This window comes from Hemicordylus capensis, chromosome 14, assembly GCF_027244095.1.
Source record: "Hemicordylus capensis ecotype Gifberg chromosome 14, rHemCap1.1.pri, whole genome shotgun sequence".
Classification (NCBI taxonomy): domain Eukaryota; kingdom Metazoa; phylum Chordata; class Lepidosauria; order Squamata; family Cordylidae; genus Hemicordylus; species Hemicordylus capensis.
Genome location: NC_069670.1, coordinates 7269577 through 7289964, shown reverse-complemented (window position 1 = coordinate 7289964; position 20388 = coordinate 7269577). Strand labels below are relative to the sequence as shown.

At 50.4% G+C, this 20388-nt stretch overlaps 2 protein-coding genes across 5 annotated transcripts; one reads left to right on the top strand and one right to left on the bottom strand.

The window, feature by feature from the left end:
• Positions 1-754: 754 nt before the first annotated feature.
• On the bottom strand, positions 755-20320 carry TSTD1 (thiosulfate sulfurtransferase like domain containing 1). 4 transcript variants are annotated; one of them, XM_053278876.1, is made up of 6 exons: positions 19520-19559; positions 15306-15474; positions 6075-6203; positions 4283-4405; positions 2356-2518; positions 755-1157 (listed from the first exon to the last, which is right to left on the bottom strand). In XM_053278876.1, the coding sequence occupies exons 3-6, from the start codon at positions 6172-6174 to the stop codon at positions 1103-1105; spliced, it is 441 nt and encodes a 146-aa protein (XP_053134851.1). In that variant the 5' UTR covers positions 6175-6203; positions 15306-15474; positions 19520-19559; the 3' UTR covers positions 755-1102. The 4 variants fall into 4 exon arrangements, with proteins under 4 accessions (XP_053134851.1, XP_053134850.1, XP_053134848.1 ...); XM_053278875.1 differs by having other exon boundaries at positions 15306-15508; positions 19520-19556; XM_053278873.1 differs by lacking the exon at positions 15306-15474 and having other exon boundaries at positions 19520-20320.
• On the top strand, positions 8557-18308 carry LOC128337266 (immunoglobulin superfamily member 11-like). Its single transcript, XM_053278057.1, has 7 exons — positions 8557-8626; positions 11933-12105; positions 13481-13685; positions 15369-15524; positions 15990-16115; positions 17339-17495; positions 17990-18308. Exons 1-7 carry the CDS (start codon positions 8557-8559, stop codon positions 18306-18308), a joined length of 1206 nt encoding a protein of 401 aa, XP_053134032.1.
• Positions 20321-20388: the final 68 nt, after the last annotated feature.

Genomic DNA, 20388 nt, shown 5'->3' with positions numbered 1-20388 from the left:
TATTATTTTAGGTTTTAGTTGATGTTTAAATTGTAAACTCCCCTCAGTAGTTAAATAGGACAGTATATATATGTGACCAATGAATTTATGTATCAAAAGCCAAAATACCCTTTACAAATTTAATACATGTTAAATATTAGTGCTAGAAAATCACAATTTTTCCCCAAATCAAATTATACAGTGGTATACCAGAAAGGTCAGAATATTTGTTCAAAAAATGCACCTAAAGCCAATTAGTAATCCTATATATATATACACATATTTATAGGTCTCATTCATTCTCTCTCTCTCTCTCTCTCTCACACACACACACACACTCTGCAGTGAAAACTTCTGTGGAGTAGTTATCAGAGCTCTGTAGAATATTCCCCTTAGGGGATGGGGCCATAAGCTCAGTGGAAGAGCAGAAGGTTCTGGCTTCGTCGTTGGCAGCATTTCCAGGTAGGGCTGGGAGAGATGCCTGCCTGACATCTTGGAGAGATGCTGCCAGTCAGGGTAGACATCACTGAGCTAGATGGACCAAGGGCCTGACTCAGTATACGGCAGCTTCCTGTGTCATTCTGTATTTATCTGTACATCATGGCATATGAGAACTGGCAGCGCTGCTAAACTGGCAGCATTCCTCATGAGTAGCCCAACCTTTTAAACTGGTTTTCTGCACACAGTGCCAGCCTTTTGCTAGGGACTCTCCAAAAGAGCTCACCAAACCAAGTTGAAGCAAAACCAATAATAATGATTCTTAAACATCCAGAAAGGGATTCTTACATTTTTATTTTAAATACCCGAATAAACAGCAAAAGATACATCAGCCACCCAAACAGTGGCAAGCACCACAACCTCCTCTGAGTAAAGCCGCCACTGAAAAATGTCTTGCCTTGAAAAACTTCAGAGCTACTTCCTTGATCAGGCTTCCGAAGGCCGAGAAGAAAAGCAGTCCCAATAACCGGCAACACCAGGGAACTTTGGCAGTTCAGCTGCAGGGAGCAGCAAGACCATCACCCCTCCAGGTGAAAAACAGAAAGAGACGCAAAGGAGGAGCCCGGCAGCCTTGCAGGATGAACTCAGTCCTAGCCAGGATCCCGAGCCCGGATCTCACCACAGTTCACTTCCCTTCTTTCTCGGACCACTCCCTGTAGCCTCCGGCATAGTTACGGGCCCTGGGGAGGTGAAAGACGAAACATACAGATCAAATGAGATAATCCGGGCATTTTTAAAAAACCAAACCCAAAATACAAATATTGTACTGTATTTTCCTGACTCCAAGCCTATGTTTTTTGAAACTAGAAATCAGGAGATTGTCTCAAATTCAGAGCCCTGCGCCTCTCGAGTAAATGCATATATATCTGAGCAGTCCCCAGCTAAATGAGCAAAGAGGCACCTTTTTAGATGTTGCTGACTACAATTCCCATAATCCCCTGCCAAAGGCCACTGCAGCTGAGAATTAGGGGAGTTGTAGTCAAAAACATCTGGGAATCCCTGTTAAAGGAAACATTGGCGGCGATTTTTTTCTTAAATTTAGAATAGTCTTCGATTCATGTAAACACAGTATAATTGTTTAAATTGCTTTTTGTGAAAAATGCCTTTGTTCTCAGACCACTGAGTGTCGTAAAGTTTCTAGAGTGAGGAACGGAGTCAGGGGAACAAGACAGCTCGCATGCTATTCAGGACAAGATTCGAACTCTCAGCCCTGAGGGATATAGTCTAACACGGGAGTTCTCAACCTTGAGTCTTATACTAAGCCAGACAATTTACTGGCGCATGTCTGTAGCTCAGGACTGTCTACACTGACTGGCAGCAGCTCTCCAAGGTTTCAAACAGGAGTCTCTCCCAGCCCTACCTAGAGATGCTGCCAGGGAGGGAACCTCGGACATTCGACATGCAAAGCTGATACTCTGAACTATGGCTCCATCCCAAAAGGCATTGCATAGGTTACATAGGGAGCTGCCATATACCGAGTCAGACCCTTGGTCTATCTAGTCCAGTATTGTCTTCCCAGACTGGCAGCAGCTTCTCCAAGGATGCAGGCAGGAGTCTCTCCCAGCCTTATCTTGGAGATGCTGCCAGGGAGGGAACCTGGAGCCTTCTGCATGCAAGCCGGCAGATGCTCTTCCACTGAGTTGAGGCCCCGTCCCCGAAGGGGAATCTCTTCCAGTGCTCACACCTGGAGTCTCCCATCCAAATGCAAACCAGGGTGGACCCTGCTCAGCAAAGGGGACCATTCATGCTTGCTGCCACAAGGCAAGCTCTCCTCTCCTCGCCAGCTCAACCAAGGGTCTGGCTCAGAATATGGCAGCTTCCTATGCTCCACCTCATGAAATCCTGGTTCACTGCCCGCCTGGTACTTCAAGGACTCACCCAGCATAGCCGAGTGTGGTTGCTATTTCAGTGGCCCGGGCTCCTCTCTTCCCTATCTGGCAGTAGAAAACCAAATTCCTTTCATCCAGCGGTGGCTTCTCCACGCCATACTTCCTTTTAAACGTCTCCGGATCCATCTTGAAAACCTCTTCCACCTCCGCAACTGCTCAGGAGAGAGAAAGAGAGAGGGGAAACATTTCCATGGGAGTTCTCAAAGTTAGCCCCCCTGTTGGACTCCAACTCCCATCATCACCAGGCCCAATGGCCAAAGGGATCATGGAAGTTGCAGTCCAACACCACTGGGGACCCAGATTTGAGAACTCCTGCTTTACACCATTTTACTATTTTATTTTATTTCATTTTATTTAATAGCAGAATAGAAGAAAAAGAAATAAAACAACAAAATAGAAAGATCTACCAATTGAAATTGAATGGCTGTGGCAGAAGAAGACCCAAATCATCCCAGTGGTCATTGGCGCCCTGGGTGCAGTTCCAAAAGACCTTGAAGAGCACCTCAACACCATCGGGGCCACAGAAATCACCATCAGCCAATTACAAAAAGCAGCTTTACTGGGAACAGCCTCTATTCTGCGACGATATCTATAACCACTGACAATAAAATCCAGCCATCCCAGGTCCTTGGGAAGGACTCGATGTCTGAATAAAACAAACCAGTCAATAACACCTGTCTGACTATATAAACAAGAAATAATAATAATATAAAAACAATGAGGGTGAAATTGCAGTCATTTTTGCAGTGGAAAGGGTAAGGAAGGGGTTCCCAGCCTGTGGTATTCCAGAGGTTGCTGAACTACAACTCCCATCACCCCCAGCTACAATTTATTGTGGCTGGGGATGATAGGAGTTGTAGTCCAGCAAGATCTGGAGGACCACAGGTTACAAGCCCCTGGGACAGGGCGACAAACAAATCAACAGGTGGTTGTTCTCTCTTCCATGGAGTAATCCTGCCTATCCTCACATCCACCCCTCGGACAACATTTATAGTAGTTTGTGTGTTTTCCAGACTTTCCAAAACTTTGAAAACACCCTTGCTAACATGGCTGCAGGCCTGATATTCAGGACAAGAAAAGCATATTTGATCAAAGACTGCAAGAAACTGAACCGAACGGAGCAGAGCACACGAAAAGCTGAGAGTCCTGCCATGAGATCGCCTCTTTTCCGTCTTGACGGGGGCAGACCTTGCCAGAAAGTCTCTCCCTCTCTCACACACACCCGAGATGACACAGATCACCCCAGCAGGCTCGTGAGCTAAAATTTCTTTTTAATCCAATCAAAGTTCAGTCCAAGGCTGCAAATTTCAGGTGTTGTGTGAAGGATTTTCTTTGTCCTATCCTGAATCGACTCAATTATTTATCTATTTATCTATCTATCCAGCCTAATATATACATCTCTAGGCAGTGTACAAATTAGAAGGTGCAATAAATATAAACACAGTATAAAACAGTTAAAATGCACAAGACAGATAAAACAAGGTCGCAGATAAGAGCACATTAAAACATTTAAAAGCCTGAGAAAGCAAGTATGTCTGGAGCGTCTTCCTGAAAGCAAACCGAGATGGGGGTGCTCTAATTTCAACAGGGGGCATATTCCAGAGCCCCGGGGTAGCCACAGAGAAGGCCTGGTCCCGAGTCGCCATCAAACGAGCCGGCAGCAACCGTGACCGGACTTCTCCAGATGATCTTTTAGGTGACAGGGTTCATGAATACAGGGTTCGTGCTTAAAAACCCTGGCTGGGCGTAGGCCGTTAAGGGCTTTTTAGGTCCTCACAATTTTGTTAGGAACGTGAAGTTCCTACGCTGGGTACAATTCCCAGTGGCGCGAGAAAAGATTCCCTACATCCTGGACAGGCAGACGTCAAGCATCACGCTCACTCAGACTCACATGCAATGCAGCAGCCAGCTCTCACCTGGGATATTAATCGAGTTGGCAATCCGTCCGTTCGCAACCTCGCCGGGTGAGCGCACGTCAAAAATCCGGGCCTGCCCTCCTGCAATTAACTTCTTCATGTCTTCATAGGAAATGGCCTTTACTTTAAAGAAAACAGAAAAAGTGCCAAACAAACCAGCATGGTCTTTATTCCCAAATCTTCTTGTGCATACCATCGTTTCTATTCAGATGTTGCAGAATTTTAGTGCTGGAGGAGACCCTCAGAGGTCTTCAACCCCCTGGTCGGTGCAGGAATCTGCTACAGCAGGGGTGGGCAGGCTTGGGTCCCCAGGTGTTGGACTACAGCTCCCATGATCCCCTGCCACAATGGCCATTGTGGCTGGGGTTGATGGCAGCTGTAGGCCAACTTCTCCTCTGGTTTTGCTCCTCTGCTTTCAACAGCAGCCGAATACCCTGCTGGATGTCTGTGTATGTTTTTCTGGCAGCTTCACCCCTGCATGATACTAGGATAGGCTGGACCCACATATAAAAACTATTATTTTATTTATTTATTTTATTTTTACATTTATAACTTGCTCTTCCTCCAGGGAGCCCAGAGCGGTGTACTACATACTTGAGTTTCTCTTTCACAACAACCCTGTGAAGTAGGCTAGGCTGAGAGAGAAATGACTGGCCCAGAGACACCCAGCAAATCTCATGGCTGAATGGGGATTTGAACTCGGGTCTCTCTGGTCCTAGTCTAGCACACTAGCCACTACACCACGCTGGCTCTCATTATTATTATTCTGTCTCTCTCTCTCTCTCTCTCTCTCTCTGATGATGATGCATTCCAGGGCAGAATTATTTAACCCTTCCATAGGGAAGATTAGCACTGTGGTCAGCATCCAGAATAATAATGCACAACTATTTATTTATTTACTTATGTATTTAAAATATTTATACCCCGCGCCTCCAGTACGCTAATGCTTGGGGCAGCTCACAACATTAATAAGACATATGCAATGTAAAATATGAGACTAATAAAATTAAACCAGTTAAACGACTTAAAACCCCAGGTTAAAATGAGAAATTAAAATTACATTTTTTTTAAAGTTTCCAAGTAAAAGTTATCTAAAAAGCTGAGAACTGGGAACTATAAAAAGTAAAGAACCTACCAGATATAAGCAGCAGACAAAACATTTTAAAGCCTCTTTTAAAAGATGTGTTTTTTGTTTTTAAGAGCATGGCAGAGCTCTTCAGGGTGGGCATTCCCAAAGCCGAGGAGCCACCACCGAAAAGGCCCGGAGCCTAAGCACATTTAAGTCAACGAGACAAGTTAGTGATGAGTAATTTAACTCCCATTCATTTTAACTTCCATTCTTCTAAGCCTCAGGGTCTACTGCAGGGTGGCTAGCCTGAGGATCTTCTCCAGCTGTTGATAAACTACAAATCCCATCATCTCTTCCCCAGACACAACTTTTGTCAGGCAAGGGGCCCCGCAAAGTCACTGCGTGGCAAGCAGGGCATCCAGCAGGTCAGTACTGCTCTGCACTACAATGCAATTATAATGCAACAGGTGCAGCAGGGGGATAGTGGGACTTGTAGTCCAACAGCAACCGAAAGAGACCCTCACGTTCACCAGCCCGGTATAACAGGCCCTCGCAACCCAGTTCTTCTGGGCTGGTCTGCCGAGAAACGCGGCAGGAAAGAAAGGCGTTAAAATCGTATGGACCTGTTGGACACCTACCTGACCACAAGGTGGCAGGTAATTCCTTTGAGACACTGGGGGCAGCAGCATTCCGCACCCCCGCCCGCCCCACTTGCTTTCTCACCTTCCTCCATGCTGTCCGCAGTAGAGGTGCCGTTCACACGTGCAGCAGATCCTAGACGGGCGCCCGGATTCACGCGCAGCAGCGTCTGCAAAGCTCGCATCAGGACCGCAGCAGCACTTTCCGGGTTCTCTGCATAAGGCAAGCAGCAAGTGCCGCTTTAGGCACCGTCTCCAAAGTCTGAGCGCGTTCCCACACGCCAGGATTTCTCAGCCCGCGCAGTCTGGGGGCGATGATGGTCATTAGGACTTAACTAGCCACACTGGGGTTGCCAACTCCTCCTTTCCCCCTGGGCCTGGCTGCGCTTGTGTTTCTGACAAACAGAGATTTGGCAAAGGGATCGCGTCTTGCAGGTTTGTTTGGTGTGTGTTAAAAGACGCAGCAGCAATGCCAAGGAAAAGAGATGGCAACCATACTGGAAGGCGGCCTTAAATCAAAGGGCTATGGTGCCTAAGAGCGTTGGCGACCAGAAACTCACTTTTAAAGCTGCTGACGAAGAATGCTGTGGAACGCGGAAGCTTGCTACGCACGCGCGACTGTGTCAATAAAGGGATTACTAGATGGTGGCTTTCGGAGTCCCGCCTCCGCCTCAGTTGTGTGTCAGGTTGTGTGACAGGAGACTCTGTGTTGGTTCAAACCAGCTGTAATTTGTCAGACTACAAACGCTTGTGGCCAGGGAGGATAATGGGAATTGTAGTCCAACTTCTGAAACCCAACACTGGAAACCCCTTGTCGGGAGAGGAGATGGTAGCATCACTTGGATTTCAGCAGGGACTCGGCACGTCCGGACAGTCGACCCCCAAACGGAAAGGGAATATGTTGGCCACCTAAAGGCGCTTTTGACCAGGGATGGGAATTTTGCGACGGCCCCTAAAGGGTTTTGTGACGTTTAGAAGCGAATCGTCCTATCAGAGCTCGGGTTTAGGGTTAACTTGCACTCGATTGAAACTAGTCGCGGACCTTCTCCCGGAATGTTCCATTTCAGGGGGAGGGCGGTCGAATATTAATTATTTTTATTTTTTACAGTTATAAACCGCCCCATCCAGAGGCTCTGGGCGGTGGACAACAACTTTTAAAAAGACATAGAGACACACAGTTCAAAACACAGTGCTAAAAACAATATAAAAACAATTCCAAAACTTTAAACCATTTAAAACCAATTAAAATACTTTAAAAAACAATAGCAGCAGTTTACAAGCCTTGGAAGGCCAGGGCAAACAAATAGGATTTTAGGGCTCTCTTAAAGGCTCACAGCGAGCCGGTTATACACAACAGAAAACCCAGAAAAACAATGCATTAAAAACAGCAAAACAAAAAAAAAATCACAAAACACACAGGAAAAAAAAATAAACAAAAGCGACCACAGAGCCAGCCAGTTTCCCAGAGAAACTGACAACCAGCAGCAACAGGAGAGAAATTATTTATGTCTTCAGGGTTCTGCTCGGGGCAGCTTTTCAGCTGCAACAGAAGAAAGTACGGCCTGAAAAATGCACAAGAAGGTATTAGAAAGATACTTGAGATTTTATACATGCAGAAGGCCAAGAGTGCCTACAATTGATGTAGCCATTCATCCTCACTGCCAGGACAGACTTCTCTCGCCTGTGGACTGTCAGAGTCCTGGAGAAGAGCTGGTCTCTCTCTTGTGGGAGCAAGTGGGGATGGTCCCCTTTGCTAAGAAGGGTCCACCCTGGCTTGCACTTGGATGGGAGACTCCATGTGTGAGCACTGGAAGAGATCCCTCCTTAGTGGATGGAGCCGCTCTGGGACCAGCAGAAGGTTCCAAGTTCCCTCCCCGGCAGCAACTCCAAAATAGAGCTGGGAGAGACTCCTGCCTGCCACCTGGGAGAAGCCGCTGCCAGTCTGTGAAGACAAGACTGAGATAGATGGACCAAGGGTCTGACTCAGTAGAAGGCAGCTTCCTGCATTCCTACGACTAGATGGGCTGCCATGGGCCTGATCCAGCAGGGCTCGTCTTACTCCCTGCGTGCAGGAAACTAAAAAGATGGGTCAGCCCTAGGCCTCATCTTTGCTCTGAACTGCTGTTTTTCTGTGGGAAAGAGGGGCACATAGGAAGCTGCCATCTACTGAGTCAGACCCTTGGTCCATCTAGCTCAGTATTGTCTTCACAGACTGGCAGCAGCTTCTCCAAGGTTGCAGGCAGGAGTCTCTCTCGGCCCTATCTTGGAGATGCTGCCAGGGAGGGATTACTAAGTGGTGACAGTAGTAAGTGAGCTTTCCAGGGGAACAGGGGGGAAAGAAAAAGAAGTTGCTGCCTGCAAGGAGCTTCCAGTCGGAAGCCTGGGCAAGGCGAGGAGAGAGAAGCAGAGGCCCGGCGGAGATGGAGTTGGGTCTGCAGCCAAGCCGAGAGGAGGGGAGGGCAGCTGACTAATGAGAGAGTCCGGGAGAGGGAGAGGGCGTTGCCAGGGAGGGGACCTCTAGCCCGCGCAGGGGTGCCCGTCTGCACTCCGCGGCTTGCCACCCAGCCATGCTCCCTGGGATGAAGAGGGGGGGAGAACTCCTCTCCCGGCTGTGGGTTCTTCTGGGCTACGCAGCAGGTACCTGGGAAGGAGGATTGGGGGGCGGGGGAGGAAGGCCGGGGATGGGGAGGACAAGGCAGAACTGGAGCCCCCGGAGGTCACTGGGAGGGACTGTGCTCCGGACCCTTCTGGGGTGGGGGGTGTTTCACCTTGGGGCAAAGCTGGGGGTGCTGTTCCACAGGTAGAGCTCCTGGGCCAGTTTTCCTTGATAGAAAGCACCCAATTTGCGACCACATTGCTGGGGAGGGGGGGTCACCTTTCCCTCCCCATTCCCCCAGTGGAAATCGTCCCCCCCCCCATTCAATACCACTCAGAGGAGGAAAAAGAAGTTAAATACCAGGAGTTGGAGGGGGAGTAGAGAATCAATGACCGCTGTAAACGTGAGCACTGAAAAGAAAGGGAGAGGACAGCTGGCCTGGTGGTAGCCAGCCTGACTGGTCCCCTTAGCTAAGCAGGGTCTGCCCTGGTTGCATATGGATGGGAGACTTAGTGTGTGAGCACTGGAAGAGATTCCCCCACTTAGGGGATGGAGCCGCTCTGGGAAGAGCATCTAGGTTCCAAGTTCCCTCCCTGGCAGCATCTCCAAGATAGGACAAGATTTTATAGGACAAGATTTTTTTTATTGAACCAACAAACTACCAAAGCATACAGTACATTGGGCTGAGACTCCTGCCTGCCACCTTGGAGAAGCCGCTGCCAGTCTGTGTGGACAATCCTAAGGTAGATGGACCAAGGGTCTGACTCAGTAAATGGCAGCTTCCTATGTTCCGAAAGAAAAAAGCCATACAGAACACTCATTCCGCCAGCTCTGAGTATTAATCTCAGTGCGTTTCATAGGAACAAAGAATGCTGCCTCATACTGAGTCAGACCCTTGGTCGATTCAGCCCAGTAATATCTGCACTGACTGGCAGCATCTCTCTAAGGTTCCAGGCTCAGGGTCTGCCAGGGATTGAACCCGAGACCTTCTGCATGCAAAGCAGACGCTCTGCCACTGGGCTATGGCTTTTCGGCCACAACTCCCAGCATCCCGAGCCACAAAGGATGATGGGAGTTGTAGCCCAACATCTGCCGGTGAGTCAAAGTGGCGCAGCTCCTGCAACATGAGCCCCACGGTGACTGCTGAACCCTGAAGGCAATCCCAGTTCTGGAATTGATATAAGTGCCCACAGCAGTGCTTTTACAGGGGGACATAAAAAGAAGTCTCTGCTTGCAAGGAGCTTCCAGTCTAAAGACCAGGCAAGGAGAGGAGAGGAGAGGAGAGGAGAGAGTTCGGTCTCCTGGAGATTCTGATGGCTTGGCATTGGGGGGGAAATCTCCGGGAATCGCTTCGGTCAGAGCTGGCAACCCTGTGACTTGAACACAGAACATCATTAGAGCCTCTCTCTCGCAGAGAGAGAAGAGCATCTCAATTATCACCAATTACCCTTGAGAAGATGCTACACGCCGGGTCAAGCCATTCAATTCATTCCCTGGCCTGGGAATCCATCCAAGGGACAGTTCCCATTCTGCCCAGAGAGTTCCCTACTGAGGGGAAGGGGGAAGAGGCCCAGCTCGGGGGATACACAGCCCCATTGTCCAGGACAAACTGTCCTCCCACCTCTGGGGGGTTTCCTTGGGAGAAGGAATTCATTATCAGGCCAGGAGCTGAGAGCCACAGTTGCTCACCCGATCCACCGGCTTTTTCCCCCTTTTTGAAAGGAACATTAAGAACACAGGAAGCTGCCTTCTACTGAGTCAGACCCTTGGTCCATCTATCTCAGAATTGTCTACACAGACTGGCAGCAGCTTCTCCAAGGCTGCAGGCGGGATTCTCTCTCAGCCCTGACTTGAAGATGCTGCCACAGAGGGAACTTGGAACCTTCTGCATGCAAGAAGGCAAGTGCTCTTCCCAGAGCAGCCCTAAGGGGAATATCTTACAGCACGATGTAGTTTCCCATCTGGGCACAAACCAGGGTGCTCTTCCCAAAGCGGCCCCCTTATCCCCCCCAGGGGAAGATCTTCCAGTGCTCACAGATGTCGTCTCCCATTCAAATACAAAGCAACACAGACCCTGCTTAGCAAATTCATGCTTGCCACCTATTGGCGTAGCAGGGAAAGGACTTGATTAGCAAGCCAGAGATTGCTGGTCCAAATCTCCACTGGTATGTTTCCCAGAATATGGGAAACACCTCTATCGGGCAGGAGCAATATAGGAAGATGCTGAAAGGCATCATCTCACACTGCACGGGAGATGGCCATGGTCAACCCCTCCTGGGTTCTACCCAAGACAACCACAGGGCTCTGTGGGCGCCAGGGGTCGACACTGACTCTAAGGCACACTTCACCTTTGCCACAAGACCAGCTCTCTTTCCCAAAAACTGCTACCACTTGATCCCCCTGGATATAGGAACACAGGAAGCTGCCTTTTACTGAGTCAAACCAAATTTTAGGACCAATTTAAGAATCCGGTTTTAGGACTTTAAAAAGTTAGCCATTTAGGACCGACAAAAGGAAGCACTTTCCCCACACAATGCATAATTAAAGCGTGGAATTCTCTGCCACAAGATGTGGTGAAAGCCAGCAGCCCGGATGGCTTGAAGAGGGGTTTAGATATATTCCTGGCCTATCCATGGCTACTAGTCTGGTGGCTACAGGCCGCCTCTAGCCTCAGAGGCAAGATGCCTCTCGATACCAGCTGCAGGGGAGCAACAGCAGGAGAGAAGGCGTGCCCTCCTCAGCTCTTGCCTGTGGGCTTCTCAGGAGCATCGGCTGGGCCACTGTGTGAAACAGGGTGCTGGACTAGACAGGCCTCCTTGGGCCTGATCCGACAGGGTTGTTCTTATGTCCACATTGGTCCACCTAGCTCAGTACTCTCCACACTGACTGGCAGCAGCTTCTCCAAGGTTTCAGGCAGGCGTCTCTCCCAGACCGACAGTGGGAGTGAACCTGGGACCTTCTGCGCCCTCTTCCACTGAGCTTTGGCCCCATCCCCTGAGGGGCATATCTTCCAGTGCTGATGTGCAGTCTCCCATCCCAATGCAAACCAAGATGGGCCCTGCTTAGCAAAGGAAACATTGCATCCTTGCCGTCGCGACTGGCAAGACCAGCTCTCCTTCGGAGTAGATTCCATGGCGAAGACTGGGTGGGAAGCGTCTCTGGCAACTCTGCCCGAGCAGCCTGGAATCTTCTCGTGGCTCTCAGTCACTTTTTAGCTCACCTAACTGCTAGCGTCTAACAGGAGACCGTTTTGACCTAACTGGCATTTTTGAGCTGCACAAAAGCCCTTCGGCCTGGGCTGGTATAGAGGACCTCCAGGGTGCCCTCCGACGCGTGACGTTCTACAGTCCCTCTTCCAGTTGCAGGCGCCGTCAAGGTCTCGGTGGTGGCCGACAGCATCCAAGTGGTGCAGGGAGGAATCGCACTCCTGCCCTGCGCCTTCTACACCACGGCGCCCTTGGACCGCCTCAACATCATCTGGACCGTCATTCCCTCGGCAGACCCCCACCACCCACAGCAAGTGAGTGAACGCCCGAGGTCTCCCCCCCCCACCCCACCCACTTTCTCTGACTGCCTGGCCCTTTCCTACCCTGGAGGACCACAAAGTGAGGAAGGGCTCTTGGAGGCCATCTAGTCAGACCCCTGGCTCAGATCGGGAAGTTGTCACAACACCCCTCACAGGTAGGTTTTACTTGAAGACCTCCAGCAAAGGAGAGCCCAGAACTGCATGAGGCAGACAGTTCCACTGTCCAGCAGCTCTTACAGTTAGGAAATCTGACCTAATGTCTAGCCTAAATCTGCTTCCTTGAATTTCAACCCTTTGGTTCCAAGTTCTGCCCTCCGGAGCTGTAGAGAACTAGTCCTCTCCCCCTCCGATGGGACAGCCCTTCAGGATCTTGGCCACAAGGAAGGCTGTTGCTAGATAATATGAGGCTGTATTAAACTATCTGAAACTTCTGGCAAGTGCTAGATTTAGGCAGAAGCTAAGCAAGCTACAGCTTAGGGCCTTGATTTTAATCTTTCATTCAGGGGTTCTCAACTTCGGTTCCCCAGATGTTATAGGGCCTTGTATTATGAGAGGCCTCTGAATATTTTTTCAAAAAACCTAAATTTCGAGTTTTACATAATGTATTTGCATTTTAAAAGGGGGATTTCTAATGCAAATAGGCTCCTGGGAAGCTCACGCTCTTTGTTAGATGATAGTTTCTCATTGCATCTTTGCCAAGAAAAGAGAAATAAGGCATTATTTCTCTTTTCATTGTCCTTTTTGTTAGAAGAAGAAGAATAGGTGTGTAATGGGAAAAGGCCTTTTAAGCTTGACAGAGGTCAGGGCATCATAATGTGCTGTCGAAATAGAACCGTTGCAGAAGCAGAGTTGCCTACCCTGGCTTAGGATCTCAACAGGTCAGACTCCTGCTGTGCTTCTGGCCAATGCCAGGGATGATGGGAGTTGTAGTCCAACACCATCTGGGGACCCCAAGTTGAGAACCCCTGGGTGAAACCCGCTAAAGACTTGTGATATAGCTTCCAACAAACTTCTACGTAGGCAAGAAAGACTTTTGATTACAACCAAGAGGAAGAGAGTTCACCACCCTATATTTTGTCCACACGATGTCACAGTCCTGATAGAGGGTGTTTGTTTCAAGAGAGGAGGTTTTGATTGGGCTAAAATACGTTCCCCGGGAAGTTGAGCCTTTTACTTGGAAAAATAATCCCATCTCAACAGATTGCAGACCTCAGAAGTGGATGAAGCCCACCAGAAATTAATTCCCCAAACATAAGGAGGAGGCTGGTTTGAGGTCCAGAGAGGTCTCACCCAGGGCAACCTCTTCCTCACCTTTGCCCAGGTATACTGGCCGGCCCCCTCTCACCTGGGCTTCCTCTCTGCTCCGCAGGTGCTGGCTTACGAGCGGGGCGAGGTGGTGGAGAGCGTCTCCCACTACGCCGGCCGGGTGGGCTTTGCCTTCCCCCCAACCCAGAGTGCCACCATCCTGCTCAACAACACGCACAGCACAGACAGCGGGACGTACCAATGCAGCGTGTTCAACCCACCGGACAGCGCCCTCCCCAACATTGGAGTGGTCCAGCTGACCGTGTTTGGTATGGCGATCGTGTGGGGGTGCTGGTCTGGTGGTAGCCAGCAGGAACGGTCCCCTTGGCTAAGCAGGATCTGCCCTGGTTTGCATTTGAATGGGAGATTGCATGTATGAGCACTGGAAGAGATTCCCCTTCGGGGATGGGGCCGCTCCGGGAAGAGCAGAAGAAGGTTCTAAGTCCCCTCCCTGGCAGCATCTCCAACGAGATAGGGCTGGGAGAGAGACTCCTGCCTGCAACCTTGGGAGAAGCCGCTGCCAGTCTGGGTAGACAATACTGAGCTAGATGGACAAGGAATCCAGGAATCAGGCCCACACATTTTGGCCATCGGTGTCATCTTGAGGGATCAATGCCCATAATGATTTTTTTGGGAACATCTACCACCACCCTAGGAGAGAGGAAATAGGTGATCTCAGGGTTGCACTTAAAACTTTCTCTGTATGATCACCCCTTCTTTATCCCTACCCCCAAACAATTAGGATACATTTTTAAATGGCTTGTTTTCATAAAATTGTTTAAATCATTTTATCCCATTTTATATCTGTTGTGTTTTGTTATGTATACCACACAGGGAGACACATATCAGGCGGAATATAGATATGATAAATAAAAACTGCTGTCAATTTGGCAGAGAAAAGGGTTAGTGTAAAAATGAAGCCATGGTTGAACTTTCTCAACGGAGTCGTCTTTAGAAGACGCCCCTGCCCATTTTCATTCCTCCAACAACCATCATCAATAAAAACTCCAAAAAACTTCTATCAATCTTTAAAGCTTTTAAAGCACCGTTTCAAATTTGGCCGCTGAAGGCCCGATGCTCAAGACAATGAAAGCACAAGAACACACAGAAAACTAAAGCCGTTTGCAATGCAATCACTGCTTTCCCATCTTGGGAGGTGTGGATCTTAACCCGATTCAGACATTATGTTGTACAAGTGTACAGATGCCTGTACACATGTTTGTGTGAATGACTGTACCTGGGTGGACACAGGCCCTTCAAATGCATGGTACAGATGCAAAGTGCATCTGCACCTGCGTTCAACGTAACATGTGAATGACAGAACCTGTGTACAGATCTTTTCCTGTGTACACTGCAGACTTGTTGTACATGTGTTGAACACAAATACGGCCAACATGTATATACCACTTTTCAACCAAAGTTCCCGAAGCAGTTTACACACACACACACACACGATAAATAAATAAAATGGCTCCCTGTCCGCAAAGGACTCGCCATCTAAAAAAGAAACATAAGACAAAACACCAGCAACAGCCACTGCAGGGATGCTGTGCTGGGGACGGATAGGGCCAGTTGCTCTCCCCGTTTAAATAAGGAGAATCACCACTTTTAAAAGGTGCCTCTTTGCTCAGTTAGCAGGGGACTCATGAACACAACATGTGAATGGGCCTCCTATCAAAAATCACTTCGAGCTATTTGTCCCTCCAGGTGGTATCAGGCATTACTAGGCACTACATCTCTAAGTCGGGAAATAGATGCACCTTGTTCCTCGTAGAGAGCCTGAAACAGCACCAAAAGGACACCCACACTGCCTTTAAGTGGTTGGGGATGATGGGAGTTGTAGTTCAACAGCTGGACAGCCAAGCTGGCCTGTTTTCACACATTCTTACCTCTCAAAGTTGGCACAGCTTTGGCGAAAGAGTGCTTAGACGTGCTGCTTCTGTTCTCCACAGTCCCGCCATCTAATCCGAGGTGCTCCGGTGAGGGCAGCGGTGAAGAGGGGGCCACCCTCCAGTTCTCGTGCACCGTCGACGACGGAACGCCTGCCCCCGATTTCGCCTGGGAGAAGATCCCGGCAGACACGCGGCCTTTGCTGATGAGTTACGAAGGTAACCAGCATCCAGGTGGGGAACCTTTAGCCAGACGCAGCTGATGGGAAGAGAGCGGGTCCCCTTTGCTAAGCAGGATCTGCCCTGGCTTGCATTTGAATGGGAGACTGCGTGTGTGAGCATTGCAAGATCTTCCCCTCAGGGGATGATTGGGCCGCTCTGGGAAGAGCAGAAACTTTCAAGTTCACTCCCTGGCAGCATCTCCAGGTAGGGCTGGGAGAGACCCCTGAGCCGGAAACCTTGGGGAGCTGCTGCCAGTCAGTGTCAGGCAATACTGAGCGAGATGGACCAAGGGTCTGAACTTGATATCAGGGCAGCTTCCGTTGCCGGGTGGCCTCCAGTCACACGCCTGGAGAGCGGGCCCCGTGCACAGAGGATGCTCTGGACTATTTGTGATGAGGGTGGAAGGCACTTCCCAACCTAACCTCCATTCCCAACGCCGGCTCTTCCTCTCTACACGTCCAGCAGACGACCGCCACGTCCTTTTGACCCTGCACAACCTGACGACGGAGGCTTCGGGCCTTTACCGGTGCACCGCCTCCAACATGCTGGGCTCCGTCTCCTGCGCCTTGGAGCTCCGAGTGCACCTGGGTGAGCACCCCTGGGGGCTGAGCAGAGGGGCGGAACCAACGGCAGCCTTGGGATCCAAGTTCATCCCGCCCCAGAGCTGCACAACGCCAAGGCTCCTGCAGATGCCAGACTACAACTCCCATCATCCCCGACGGTTAGCTATTGCGGCAAGGGCTGATGGGAGATGTAGTCCAACAGCTGCAGAGCCAGAGTTTTGCTGCCCTGTTCTACTCTTTCGAAATCTGCAAATGCAAAATAGTGACGTGGTACAGCCTTGCTGGGACCTTACCACTTAAAACATATTTTTTAAAAAAAATAGAACGTGCAAGTCCTCCAACCAGCTGTTGTAGGACTACAACTCCCATCATCTCCAGCCACAGTGGCCAATCGTCAGGGATTATGGGAATTGGAGCCCAACTTCTACAGGAGGGTCAAGGATTCTTATCCAAGTTGTGCCACCCAGCTGTGAACCTTGAAGGTTGGAGTTCCCTGATGTTCAACTACAACTCCCATCACCTCTGATTTGTGGCCACTGTCGCCAAAGATGATGGGAGTTGTAGTCCAAAACCAGCTGGAAGATCAAATTCACACACAAAAAAAGATCAGCTCAGATCATCTTCTTGCTATTCAAAATATTTATATCCTGCCCCTTCAGTGCCCTACTGCTCGGCGTGGCTTACAACATTAATAGATACAAGATAGGATTTTTAAAAAATTAAGGCCAAAAGTTTGTGGTTTAGAAACATTACTGGCCTTTAAGAGAGCACTTAAAACTTTATTTTGGGGTCTGGCCTTCCAGGTTTTTAAATTGTTTTAACTGTTTTAAACTGCGTTTGAGTTGTTTAGATTTTTATCTGGCCTTAACTTTGATTTTTAGAAGGACTATATTTTGTCTGGGTTTGCAAACTGCCCAGAGCTGTTGGATGGGGCGGTATAGAAATACGAACTAACTAACAAACAATTAGCAAGCTAAAGACCAAGCTCAAAGCACCATTAAAAGGAAGTTTCAAACCTGATATCAAGAGTTCTCAAGAAGCCTGAAGATCAGGGGGCTCCCAGTTGCTGGACTACAACACCCATTATCTGCAGCCAGTAGCCAGGGATGGTGGGAGTTGTAGTCTAGTGCCCAAAGGCCATGGTGGTTGGGGCTTAAGGGAGTTGTAGTCCAGCCACCTCTGGGCCGAGTGTCCCAGGATGGCTGCACTCACGCTTCCCTTCTCTCCCTGTGTGTTGCTGCCTTTCAGCCCCAGATGGCACCAGGTCCCTCGTGGTGGGAATCGCCCTCATGTTCAGCATGGGCGTGGTGCTGCTGATGCTCCTGGCGCTGGTGCTGTGGCTGCACCAGTACAGCGCCGCTCAGTGGGCGGAGCCCGAAGAGGACGACGCCTCTAATGAGATCAGGTGAATCGGGCCAGCCCGGGTCGCTGAGCCTCTTTCCCTTGGACTCTCCCAAGGCTAGGGATGGGCAAACTTGGTCCTCCAGCTGTTGTGCCTGGGGAAGATGGCGGGGGCGGGCAGTGTTCCTTCTAACAGGGATTCCCAGCTGTTGTTAACTACAACTCCCATAATCCCCAAGCAAAAGACACGGCTGGGGGGGCCTCCCACACCCGTGGTCCTCCAGACGTGCAACAATGCGATCCCCTATTTTCCGTCGCTAGGGGATAGACATTGCCCAAAATCACTAGCGTCCATTCTGAGAGGGCAGGATTCCCCCCCAGCCCTACTGGGAGATGCTGCCAGGGAGGGAACCCGGGACCCTCTGCATGCCAAGCAGATGCTCTGCCACCCATCGACAGCCTCACCCTGCAACGTCTCCTGAGCTTTGGGGGAGGTTCTAGGGGGCAGGGTGCCAGCCCCGCCAATACAGCTAAACCCTGGCCCTCTTCTCCCCACAGGATCGACAGCTTCTCCCCGGGGCGCCTGCTTGTCGCCAAGAGCCGCTCAGGGGATCTCCCCACGGCCGGCCCCATCGCCACCCCGCTCTGGATCTTCACCAGCACCACCCCCAACACCACCTACGCCCACCGCGAATGGAGGCCCCCGCCAGGGACCCCGAACCACAGCACCCTGCCGGGGGCCCCCACGGCAGCGCCCGGCCAGGGGAGGTGGAGAAGCGTCAGCGTCTCCGAGCAGCGCGGCTCCTCGTCCGGAAGCGAAGAAGAGAAGCACCCGGGGACCGCCGCTCTCCCCAGACCCCCGGGCTTCCTGGTGTAGGAGCCGCCACCAACCCGAGTGGGAACGCCCGCCCGGAGCAAGGGGTTACAGACTCTGGGGGCTGGGATCCGTCTCGCGGGCAACTCTCCCAACACAGGGGTTCGCAAACTCGGGTCCCGGGTGCTGACGGGACTACGGCTCCCATCATGGGAACTCTAGCCCAGGGGAGCAACAGCGGGAGAGAGGGCCTGCCCCTGCCTCTTACCGGTGGGCTTCCCAGAGGCATCCTGTGGGAAGTAAGATGCTGGACGGGATGGGCCTTTGGTTAGCAGGGCTGAGGCGTAGGCGTTTAGCCATGGTCGCCAGGGAACGGAACCTCCATGTTCAGAGGCAGACTACCTGTGGGCATCAGCTGCTGTGGAATGAAGGCTGTTGCCTTCATCTGCTATTTATACTGCCCCGAGCCATTTTTGGAAGGGTAGTATATCAACCAAATAAATGAAAATAAATAATAATACTTGTAAGTGTCGCAGAAGCAGCTGGTGGGGCCACTGGGGGAAACAGGGTGCAGAGCCAGATGGGCCTTGGGCCTGATCCAGCAGGGCTGCTCTTAAATTCACCCGGGACCCACGTTTGAGAACCCCCGGGGTCCACCCTTTCCTGGAGACCCAGAAGAGCCGGGCCTTCGTGCGAGTTCTGTACTTGAAAAACAACAACACCCGGTTCTGCACTGAGCATTAACAAGGAAAGTTGGACCATTCCCTTCGTGCCGCGTGTCTGTCTGCAGGATTGGGCAGGACCGAGGGGTACGGGGGGGGGGAGAGCAGGCCAGTTTTCCGGTGATTGGCCTCCGTCCCCTCAGCATCAGGCCTTCACAGCCCAAACCACCCTGGATGAGCTTCCCAAGAAAACAATTTCTGCAGTGAGGTGTCCAAGACGCGTCTCCGCAGATGCAAGGAACGACGGGTCTCCTACACACACAAAGTTAATAACCTGGCGGGTGGAGGGGGGGTGGCAGCATTCACGAGTCGTATACATGACTCGGGGCCCGTCATGCATCTCTCAGCCTAGCCGACCTCACAGGGTTGTTGTAAGGATAAACAAAACCACGTACACAGATCCGGGCTCCTTGGTGGGAGAGTGGCATATAAAATATAAAATAAAGGTTTGAAATATTTAAATCCCACTCAAGTGCAATACTCCTCGGGGCTCGCAGAAATATAAAACTAAGTATAATGAAACAGATACAGCAATAATATGACTGGCTTTACCTGAATCCAAGGAGACCACGTTTCTTCCAGGTTCTTTGATGATAGAAATCAGGGGGTCATCTTACAAGTTCAGTCCTCTTCCTTTTGGGTAAATAAGGGTATAACCTGTATTCAGCCTCTGTTTTTTAAGGGGCTCTTCTTAAATTCAGAGTCATCTTGTATTCGGGTAAACACGGGAGTAAAAACCGTACCCAATTAAATGTCTAAACACCTATCAGAGTCAAGTCACAGATAAAACACAACAAGAAGGAAAGCGTCTTCATATCCTTTTTAGAAATAAATGGGGACCAGGTAAGGGTGGTGGGCTGGACCCATAGGAATAGAGGCAGCTGCCTTCTACTGAGTCAGACCGTGGGTCCATCGAGCTCAGGACTGTCTACACAGACTGGCAGCAGCTCCCCCGGGTTTCAGATGGGTCCTTCCCAGGCCTACCTGGAGATGCTGCCAGGGATTGAACCGAGGCTCTGCCTCCGAGCTACAGGCCTTCTCCTCATCGAGGGGAACGACACACCAAAGCATTCCGTGTCGAATGCCAGTTCTCTCTTGCATCGGAAGGAACGTGTCTCACATGTACAAGTTTCTCTGAGCAAATGGGGCCCGGGGGGGGGGCTCCCCTTTGGGGTGAAGAAAGGGTAGGCTAATTCTGCAACGCAACATGGTTTTTAAAAAGTGTCAAACCAAGACGATGAAACAGCACACTCACACTCACACACACACACACACACTCACACTCTCACACACACACACACCACCCAGAGAGCTCTTATTTGCCGCCGCCGCCGCTCAGTGGTGGAAACCCCCGGCTATCCGAACCCCCGACTATCCCAAGAGACAGAACTCGTATCAGCAGAATGGGAGGCCACACACCA

Coding starts and splice junctions, on each gene's coding strand:
- TSTD1 (XM_053278873.1), bottom strand. CDS start 6,174: ATGCGAGCTTTGCAGACGCTGCTGCGCGTGAATCCGGGCGCCCGTCTA. Junction 2,519..4,282: donor CAACTCGATTAATATCCCAG/GTGAGAGCTGGC, acceptor TCTCCTGAGCAG/TTGCGGAGGTGGAAGAGGTT. Junction 1,158..2,355: donor ACCACACTCGGCTATGCTGG/GTGAGTCCTTGA, acceptor TCACCTCCCCAG/GGCCCGTAACTATGCCGGAG.
- LOC128337266 (XM_053278057.1), top strand. CDS start 8,557: ATGCTCCCTGGGATGAAGAGGGGGGGAGAACTCCTCTCCCGGCTGTGG. Junction 16,116..17,338: donor GGAGCTCCGAGTGCACCTGG/GTGAGCACCCCT, acceptor GCTGCCTTTCAG/CCCCAGATGGCACCAGGTCC. Junction 17,496..17,989: donor GACGCCTCTAATGAGATCAG/GTGAATCGGGCC, acceptor TTCTCCCCACAG/GATCGACAGCTTCTCCCCGG.